At 32.9% G+C, this 11010-nt stretch overlaps 1 protein-coding gene across 1 annotated transcript in view; it reads left to right on the top strand.

Annotated features, from left to right (window-relative positions):
* Positions 1-11010, top strand: part of FNDC3A (fibronectin type III domain containing 3A) — a 150539-nt gene that overhangs the window by 97130 nt on the left and 42399 nt on the right. The window contains exons 7-10 of the mRNA XM_019650830.1: positions 4009-4166; positions 6014-6073; positions 7148-7286; positions 9940-9993. Coding sequence (XP_019506375.1) covers positions 4009-4166; positions 6014-6073; positions 7148-7286; positions 9940-9993 — 411 coding nt within the window. The remainder of the gene's footprint in view (positions 1-4008; positions 4167-6013; positions 6074-7147; positions 7287-9939; positions 9994-11010) is intronic.

Here is an 11010-nt window from a genome sequence, read left to right as displayed (position 1 = left end):
CCATTCGCCATCTGGCCACCTGTTGGCAGCTCGTGGCTGCTCAGCTCAAGGTGCCGTGTTCAATCTTAGTTGCGGGTGGGCATATCCCACCATCCCATGCGGGAGTTAAACAGGAAACCTTGTTGCTAAGAGCACACACTCTAACCACTGAGCTATTCGGCCAGCCTGATTTTGGTATATTTTTGTTCAGGCCTTACTTAAAACTTAACTCTATATAAGGAATATGAGGTCAATAAAGGATCCATATAGATCTGACATGAGGAGAGAAACGATCAGTGAAGCAGAATATTCAACCAAGAATTTATTTTTTTAAACAAGGATTTAATATATGCTAAATGACATTGAAAATCATTAAACCAGGCAAAGATCTAATAAAGAGTGTGGGTACAGCTGATTAGCAATTTCTTAAAAACCCATTTATATGATTTCCATATAAAATATATCCAAGTAACTCCAGATGCAAAAATAGTTAAATAAAATCAAGCTGTATAAGAAAGTTAATATTCCTCAATGCTTTATAAATATAGATGTAATAGAAGTCAGAAAATGACATGGTAGCAGAACTGGCTACATAGAATTTTCTGCATATTTTTAAAATAGCTTACATAAAGGCTATCATTCTAATAGGAAAAATATTTAGATCAGATACAACAAAAAGATTAAGTAAATGCTCATACAAATTGTATTTTTTAAACCCGTTAAGACCGCAAAGGTTCTTCACTAGTAAATAAAAGAACTATAAATTAAACTTCTGAAACTGTGAGGTCCCATTTCTCAATAAAAAAGCTACACAAACAAAAATGTATGTTGCAACACTAATATTAACAAAAATAAAACAAAGGAATATATAGATAAATTGGAATGTTTTTACTGGACAGAATGATATAGCCATTTTTAAAATATAGTTTTGAAGACTGCAGAAACACGCTAAGATGCTTTTGTGGGTAAAAATGCTGGAGATCAAATTATTTGGACATTGTGATTTCAGCCTTATGAAGAAATGGCTTTAGAAAAAATTAAGATGAAGATTGAAGGAAAACCAAAATATCACAGTAGTTTTTCAGATTAGTCTGTTTCTTCCTCTGCTTTTTATAAGAGCTATAACTTGACTCCATTTTAAAAGCAAGCTAACAGAAGTGCCAGTGATTGATTAAATCCCAGATATTTCATAATTAATGTGTTAAAATACGTAAGTAATACATAAATATAGAGAGTAAAAATAAATCTCCTTTACCCACTCCTCCAGTGTAATCATGCCTAACAGTTTGGGATTCATTCCAGTCCAATTTCAGTTCATTCGTATATGTCCATCCACCAAAATATTAATTTTTTCTTTTGTCTCTATGAAAAAGAAGTTGTACTGTACCCTATTGCTCTGTGGCAAGATCTTTTCACTTACTATGTTATGCCTTAACAGTCTTCCTGTGTCATTGCATTATTCTTTGAAGAGCTACATACAGTTATTCATTCAGTAAGTCAATCAAAATATTTATTGACATCATGACAACCACTCAGAATATGTATTGAGCCTTTACTGTGCCAGTAAATAAAAAACAAATATACAGACAAAATCATGTGTGATTGTAAAAAGTGCTATTACAGAATAGGGTGATATTATGACTTACTGAGGAGAGGGGAGTTATTTAAACAGAGCACTCAGGAAAGCTTTCTCTGAGCCTCCGAAGAGTTAGAAAAGGCACAAAAGTTGGAAGGAATAGGAGAGGGAGGGCAAGAATAAGCATGGCAAGTTTGCCAGATAGAAAGAACCATTATCACCAGACTGTGGTAAAATGGAAGGAAGAGGTAGTACAAGATGTGGAAGAAGTAGATAGTAGGGCTTTTTCAGCCAGGATAAGGCCATTTATTAAACACTGATAAAAATTATTTTTGGTATACAAAACAAAAAGCTTACCTGTCGTCCCAAAAAAATCCATGCTAAAATATTTTGTGCTACGTACCCAAAAAATACTTAGCTCTAATTTTTGTACAAGAACAGGTTAGAAAAGTTGTTACTCTTATCACCTCCACAAAGGGTTACCTTTTAATTTTACCCCATTTTAGGAAGTTTGAGTAAGACATTCGCTACTTTAATAGGCTACTATGGTCCTATGTTTTCTGACAACCCTAAATAATAGATTTGGATGCTGTAGTTTTCTTTCATTCTAATTTGTTTTCTCTTAAGAATTGAGCATATACATGTAAATTAATGTAAACATACAGAATTATTTCATAATAAAAGCTAACACAAGTTTACTAGTGTCAGACTGTCTAAAGAGCTTTGAATACACATATGCATTATTTTCTTTAATTCTTACAACAACCCTCTCTACTATTTCCCCTATTTTACAGATGAGAAAAGTAAAGCAAGAGTTGGTTTAATAAGTAGTATTGAAGCTGGGATTGAAATTCAGGCATTATGCTTCCAAGATCTATATATATCCAAATATATCTCACTAGATAAACTAGAAAAGGAATTTGATAGCCTTAATAGAATTATTTGAATGACATAATAGCTGATGCTAGTGGCATTTACTTGTTATAGTATATTAATTAAAAGTATAATTTTAATTAATATAATTAAAATTAAATATAATTTAATTAATTTAATTAATATAATTAAAATTAAAAAAGTATAAAAGGCACATAAAACTTGAAACAATTTTTTTAAAGAATTTGTTGCCCAATATTATGAGGAAGATGTAATTTAATAAAATAATAAGCCCTGTGTCATAAAACATAAAGTAATACTGATGGTTTTGGTTTGCTTTGTTTTGTTTTAGTTTTTTGTTTGTTTGTTTGTTTACAGTTTGGGTAGCTGTGCCTTTTTATTAAATTTCTTGTGAGCTGTGATGTACAGGTCGGGTTGTGTGTGTGTGTGTGTGTGTGTGTGTGTGTGTGTGTGTGTGTGTGTGGTTTTTGCATGCTGTAGTTCATTCAGAATACCAAATTAAATGTATTCATTCCATAAATATTTGACTATTTGCAAAATGTCAGATGCTATGCTAGAAACTGGAGACAGAATGGGAAGGGCAGGCATGGCCCTGCCCTCAGAACTTAAGTTAGTAGAGTAAAAAAGCATCATGCAATAAATACAAAATTATATCTGGAAAGTGTCAGAACAAAGAGATAAGGTGCTGTAAGAATATATAATAGTGGACTAGACGATGATCGAACTGAAATTTAAAGAAAAATAGTGGTTGGGCACTGTGGACAGTGGGGGAGTGTGGGGACAGTGTTGCAAACACTGATCAGTATTTGAAAAGAACTGAACACGGTACATTTGAGGAACCAAAGGGAAAAAAAAGAAGAGCTCACTCATGTGACCCAAGTGCAGTGTGTGGGGAGAGCATTGCTATAGTCTTAGTCTTAGCTGTGTGCTCAGGAGTTGAGCAACCTGACACAGGTCACTTAACCTTTCTGAATCTATTTCTCCTTCCATAAAATGGAGTACAATCGTATATCCTCACATGCTGGTGGATAAAAAGTGGTATCTTGTGTTAATTTACATTTATTTACTTACAAATGCAGTTACACATCATTTCATGTATTCATTTATATTTACATGTCTTTGGACAGTCCATGTCCTTTCCTCATTTTTCTCTTGAGTTTTTTTTTGGTTTTGTTTTTGTCTTTTTCTTATTGTAAGGTACTTTATAAATTGAGGAAATGAACTATTTCAAATATGAACTATATTTCAAATATGTAACAAGTGGGTTTTTTCTCCCATTCTTTCTTTTAACTGTATATGGTGTTTACACTAATAACTTTCCGCTAATAATTCTACACAGTAGAATGGTCCAAAATGGTCTTTAAACTTCTATTTAACCCATCTACCCTTTCAGAACAAATTATATCTCATCTACAAAAGGACAGGTTTCTATTTATGAGTCATTGTATGTAAGTAGGTACAGATATATTTTATTTAACCTTAAAACCCCATTAGATTTTTCACTGTACATTGTGCATATTAGTTATTTCAAAGAGCTTTTACATACTATGTTTTTGCAGGCCTCAGACATCCAGGCAAGGACAGTAGTACTTACCTGGTCACCTCCCTCCAGCTTCATTAACGGCGAAACAGATGAGACTACTGTACCAGAGTTCTATGGCTATGAAATTCTGGTCTCGAGTACTGGAAAAGATGGGAAATATAAAAGTGTATATGCGTAGGTATTTGTTATGTTTTACTCCCTCCCATTATGTAAGTTAATGATTTAGCATAAAGAGCTAAAAACTAATTTTGTTCTTTTTTTCTCTCTTCATGCTTTTATTTTGGATTTATAAACTGACTAGCCATAGTGATTTCGATGTAAATAGTCCAGATGCTGACGAGCAATCATTTCTGTCTATATGCCCTTGGAATAATGGCTTTCATTGGCCATATTCAGCTTTTTTATTTTTCAATAAGCTCTCTTAACAGATGTTTCACTATTCACATATGCCTGAGGCATAAATATAAATTAAGAGTATATAGAAGCCCGGACCAGAAATGGAAAACTCTTAGATTCTGAACTCATTAAATGTGGTATTGCTCCTCTGAAGAGTTGGATTTAATTCTTATATGTACAAGCTCATGTTCTATTGTAAAATGAACTTAATACCGTTGTTTCTTATTTGTATTTTGGTTCGTTAATAATCGTTATTTTGAAAGCCTGTCATAGTTCTCTTTCTGTGGTTCAAAAGTGTATTTATTACACAGCAAGAAGCCTTAGAAAGAGTCAGTGCTAAAATTTTGACATTTATGATTGACAGTTATGAAATAAATTCTTTTTCTGTCCTTATTTATATAGAAGTTGCTTATTCTAATGAAAAACGTAAAGAGTAAAATTGATTATTAGTTATTTAAGCACAAGGAAGATTGTAAACGAGTGGTTAGTCATTCAAATAATCATAACATAGAACACTGGGTAGGTAAATCAGCCTTCTTGGTATCTTTTTGCAAAAAATAGCTACTATAGTGAAGAAAGGAAAGTGAAACTACCCCAGTGACTATCATCTAGTAACATAAGGTAATAAAAGTGTCCTGTCTCTTTATCTCTATTGAGACTTCCTTGTGTTTATTCATTTTTCTTAAAAAAGACAAACCTATTTACCTAAAGGGTAAATAAGGGACAAAGCGGGGGTGTGTGTGTGTGCGCATCCATCCGTCCGTCCCCATTTCTGGTTAGCTGTGCTTGGTTGCTTGCTAAGAGGGAGGATTTTTCTCCATTTGTAGCCTGAGAGCACAAGAGGGACATTAGTCACCTTCTTTACCCTAGACCAATTCAGGTCTCTCTCCGAAGACGCTGCTGCAACTGCCTAATTCATGAAAGCATTTTCACCAGTGAGATATGTTTTCTTTCTCATAATATTTACTGGCTTTGATTTGAGAAAAGGATAACTTGAAAACAGAAGGGGCAGGGGTGGGCCAGGGGGAGGAGGGAGAAGTTCAGAAAACAGGCTGGTTTGTTGGCTACGTACTAAGTAATACTTGTATCGAATGATTATTTTAAGAAGATATGTGCTGTTGTATTTTAAAATGTAATAGTGGCCATGTGAAATGCTTTACTTTAAATCATGACTTTTTTTATCTTTAAGCTGTAACATTTTCAACAAAGTTCCACATCATATTCCAATAACATGCAATAATGGCAGATTCCTTGTAAAAATTTGGTAGTTTTGATTTCAGTAGTACATGTGTTGTTTCACATTTTAACTATGTACAAAATGGATTTTTAAATCAAAAATGGTTCCATTTCTCCAATAAGCTAAATATCTTTTCTCACTCCACTCAAAAAAGTCTGGCTTACACAATTGATTTGCTTAGCATACCTATTTGTTTTAAAGTATTATGCAGGTACATACTTAAATTGGGCACATATCCTAATTATACAAATTCCATATAAATGGAATTTCAATATGGTCAACATTTGGTAAAGTAAAAAGCAGTCTAATTTCATAAAGTACCTATAGTGCATATCCTCTGAAAATGCTATATTTATCAATCAATGAAATATTACCTTTTTCCCCTCAGAGGAGAAGAAACAAGTGTTACTTTAAATGATCTCAAACCAGCTACGGATTACCATGCAAAGTAAGGAATTCTTATGTGGTGTGTTTATATGATATAGCATAGGTAGTTTTATTTTTAATCATTTCCTTAAAAGTCTAGAATATAATTTAATTATAAATTAATTATAATTTAATAAACACAGACTTTGGTTTTTTTGATACAGTTATCAATACTTTCCCAAAAACATTTAACTTGTGTGTTATATATTGAAAGGTTACAGCACCCTGTTGGGATTGGAGTGAATATAGATAATATGTATAATGTGTATACAGTATCTAGTTTAGCACTAGAAAATTGTCCCAGCTTTTGAAATATTTACAAAACAGAATCAAATAGTACTTGGTGTGTACTTACTTAGTATTTTTACTACATCCTGTTTTGGAAAGAGTTTGAGAGATTAAAACTCCTAGAATTTCACATTTAATTGGGATAACTTACATACTGTTTTACTCTGCATAGATCAATCTTCCATTATAATTTACCAAAATTTTATAGACTCTAGAGTCTTCCCTGCTTCGGACTCAGTATAATGCATTTAGTTAGTCACCTCCATTTTTAAAAAGAACATTTATGGTTAGGATTATTCCTATTAAATGAAGTCTTCAATTATACTTCATATGGATGAACCCAAACTATTGTCCAATCTAATTTTTCAAACTGGATTGCAACCATTATTGAATCATGTAGTTAATTTTGTAGGTTATATTCAGCATTTTTAAAAAATTTTAATATAATCAAATGGAATAGAAAGTATCAGTATATTACCCTAACTAAGGATATTGTTTCAGACACTTGTTCCACACATGTGTATGTGTGATAGTGTTTGTGAGCCTATGTGTAACAACATGTTGCACAGACACAGTTATGTCACAATTTAATATGTATTTTTTACTTTGGGTTGCAGTCAAAGATGAAAGCTCCTGGTCTATCCTTTTTTTTTGTTTTTTTTGTTTTTAACAGCCACCCTTCTAATATGCATATTTTCTCAGAACATTTAGAGGGTACCTTACTAACTTGCAAGTATTTAAAGGAAATACTATTGACGGGCAGGAAACAATGATTTCTGCAGATTGTGACTTTATTTTATCACCATAGAGTCCAGGCAGAATACAATTCTATAAAGGGAACTCCTTCAGAAGCTGAAAGCTTTACCACCTTGAGCTGTGAACCTGATATACCTAACCCACCAAGGATAGCCAATCGGACCAAAAATTCACTCACTTTGCAATGGAAGGTAAGAATATTCTCTAGAATATTTCCAGCTGGACATTTATTTCCTTCCCCCTCCCCATAGTATTAATTTTGCAGTATTTTTTGAGACAAAAAGTGCTTTAAGCTAACTTGCTCTTGTTCTTTACATATATTAAATAGGCGTTTGGTTTTATGTCTTAAAATAATACTCCTGTTGGGTTTTTGTTTTGTTTTTTTACTATATGTAAATATAGCAGGAAAGATTGTTTTATAATGAGCATTTCTTATGATACTGGACATGTGATGATGATATTGAGTGTCACAATGGTAATTCTAAGTTCATTACTTATTTTTATTGTAACAACTTTATATCCTGAATTTTATCCTAAATGAGGTTCATAATAACTACACTCAGTTTTTAAAATATCAATATGATGCCTTAAAGGGAGGAATAAAATTATTCTTAATAGAGTAATATAGATTTCGATATGTAAATGTTTGGACCTAGCTACACAAGATGTAATAAAGTGGACAGGCACTGTGGATAGAATTGGTCATTCAAATACCAGACAGCAGTCACTGGTGACATGATTTTCTGAAATAATATATAAGTACAGTCTTTCCCAATTAATTGCACAATAGTTGAATTGTGGAAAAATTCAGTAACTGTTCAAACTATACCAAAAAATACCTTGTAAAATGAAATTAGGTTCTAGGCTCATATAATTATAAACAGATATTTCACCTACATAGATGTCTAGTAGGACATCCAAAGTCTCTCCTAGACGAAGAGAATAATTCTCTGTTGTACCGAATGCCCCACACTCGGCAGAACTGTTAGCATCCTTGATCCCCACCCTCTAATCACCAGCTGCTCCTCCCGCTGGTATTGTGATGATCAGAACACCTCTCCTCCCTCCCCCAATAAAATTTTAGAACATCACCTAAAAAGGTGTACCACCTACCCNTGTTTCTTGACAGCCAGCGCTTGAATTTATTAATATACCAGTTAATATAAGCCAGCCTATTTTTTTGTGCAGAAGTTTTCCCCAAAATATAACAGGATACTCATTAATTGATAAATTAAGCATTTGAATTTTCCTACTAGTGCTTGTTTAATCAAATCATTTCAAATAAATGACAGAAGCCACTGTAAATTGTTTTCATTATTAAAGAACAAAAATAAATTTATTACTCTTTAAGAACCGTAGAAAGAATATTTTAATGATAATGGGAAATTTGATTATGCAGTACATAATTTATATTTGTTATACTTTATATTAGCTCCATTTTAAAAACTTCTGATAACACTGGGTCATTTTAATTTCTAAATACAATTTTCATATTTACAGGATTTACAAACCTGAGAAGTACATACATTCTTTCCAGTTGTCCTCTATGATGATTCTGGATTATATTTTTGTTTCAGTAATGATTATCATACCAACAGGTCTTCTAAGGGGGAGTTGTTAATTTTCTTTATAATTTAATAAGCTTATTAAAATTCTTAGAATTCTAACACCATGGTGTTATTACCACATAGGAACAAGAATGTATACACACAAATAAGAGTAAATTCCTCACTGATCCACTATAAACAGATCACCAGTTTCTATTTAAAACTGTTTCACTGTGGCAGTCACTCTCAAATTGCAGGGTATACAATCTGTATCTCCAGGGAGACAATAGGCTTTTCCAAAAAGCACCCCCCCCTTCTATCCCCCCCTCCCCATAACTGGAGAGGGTGTGGAAAAACTGTGTCCCTAAACCACATCTTAACAAATTACTAATTATTGGAAGGAAATGTATACTGGCTTATTAAATAAATAAAAATAATGATAAGATCTAGNATACATTATTTGTATTAGTATTCAACAAATAATTTGGACCTCCACATAATAAAAGATTCTGTTAAAAACTTGATGATCCTTGATTGTTGTTTTACATAGTTGGCAAAATTATATAAAAACTGTATAGAGTCCAGAAAATTATAGAAGTTCTCTGGAGAACCATTTAAAAAGTTAAGATTATTTAACTTTGATAAGAGAATTAATTCTTTGAGTCAGTTGTCTTCAAATAGATGAAGTTATTATAAGGACAGTAGTGATTACTTGTTCTGCATCCAAGTAAGGACTAAAGAGGAAATAGGTTGAAATAGAAAGTTCAGATAAAAATAAGGTTGAAATTCATGACTGATTAAATAGTGGACTAAAATGTCAAGGGAGACTGAAGATTAACAGATTGATGAATTAGCCTTAGTAATTGGCACCGAGTCCAGAAGCAGAGATCCAGATAGTATGCCCTCTTTCAGCACCCTAGTTCTTTCACTCTGTGGTGTAGTACACAATATTATTTTTAGACTGTAAGGTGAGTTGTAATGAAAATGACAGGATCGGTCCTAGGTACTTGAAGCTGATTTTTTTTTCTTTTTTTAACAATTATAAAAGTTAGGATAGTTCTTACTTAAACAGATAGTTCAATGCTCAAAAAAAATTGAGTAACCTATTGCTTTGGTTTTTTTCCTTGCATTTAAAAGCATTATGGTGTATACAAAATATATATTTCTGTATTCTCTGTGCAAATTTTTCTAGGGCTAAGTCACAGAGAACATCTACAACAGTTATAGAGTCCTTAGATTAGATCATCATGGTATCTTTTACAAAAGTACTAATTTATACTCATTTTATTTGTTTTAGGCACCTAGTGACAATGGTTCTAAAATCCAAAGCTTTATTTTAGAATGGGATGAGGTAAGTAAATTGAATCTTTTTAAATTAGGCTAAAATTGTGTGCGTAACCTCAGGCAGAGATAACTTTTGTTTACTAGGTAAGGTTTTTCCTGTTTAAAAACAATGTGAGTGATTTCGTATGGTACATAAGTGAATTGATGTTATTCTAAGAAGACACTACTGACTGGACCTTCTTATGTTTTGTTTTGTTTTGTTTTGTTTTTCAACTAAACTGCCATTAAGCTGTCATTTGGGTAATTACCTTGATGAAAGAATTTTTTTACATCAGCCTTAAAGGCAAGGTTATCCATGTACTACGTCTGTTTTAACAAATTACCACAAACCTGGTGGCTTAAAAGCACACACTAATTCTTTCATAGTTCTGGAATCCAGAGATCCAAAATGGCTTTCACTGAGCCAAAAATAAGATGTCACCATGGCCATGCTTCCTGCAGAGACTCCAGAGGAGAATCCATTGCCTAGCCTTTTCCAACTTCTACAGACTGTCCTTATTACCTGGTTAATGGCTGTATCAGATCACCTTTTCTCCTCCTGCTGCCATTATCACATTGCCTTCTTCCTCTTCTGTCTTCAAGTCCTTCTCTGTCTCCTTCTAAAAAGGACACTTGTAATTTAAGGCCCACCCGGATAATCCACGATAATTTCTCCATCTCAAGAGCCTTAACTTAATCATATCTGTGCATTCCCTGTTACCATATGAGGTAACATTCACAGATTCCAAGTATTAGGACACGAATATCCTTGAGAACCATTATTCAGCCTACCACAGCAACTATACTGGGCTTTATTGTTTAATACTTTGTTTTACTTCATTTATGATGTTCTCTCATGCCCTGCTGCTTTCCATAGCTAAGAGGAGGGGCCAGGGGGAGTAGAAGAAATTTCATTGATAATTTGGGAATTCAGCAGTATAATTAAGAGGAATGAGGCACAAACAAGTGGGTTTATTCCAGAAGCTCTAAGAGAATTCAGAAGTAGGGAACCTATTACTATATGATAGTAATTTAGAAGAAAAAC

This window comes from Hipposideros armiger, unplaced genomic scaffold (genome assembly GCF_001890085.2).
Source record: "Hipposideros armiger isolate ML-2016 unplaced genomic scaffold, ASM189008v1 scaffold_148, whole genome shotgun sequence".
Lineage (NCBI taxonomy): Eukaryota > Metazoa > Chordata > Mammalia > Chiroptera > Hipposideridae > Hipposideros > Hipposideros armiger.
Note: the sequence above shows the minus strand (reverse complement) of the source record. Positions and strands in the feature narration are given on the sequence as shown.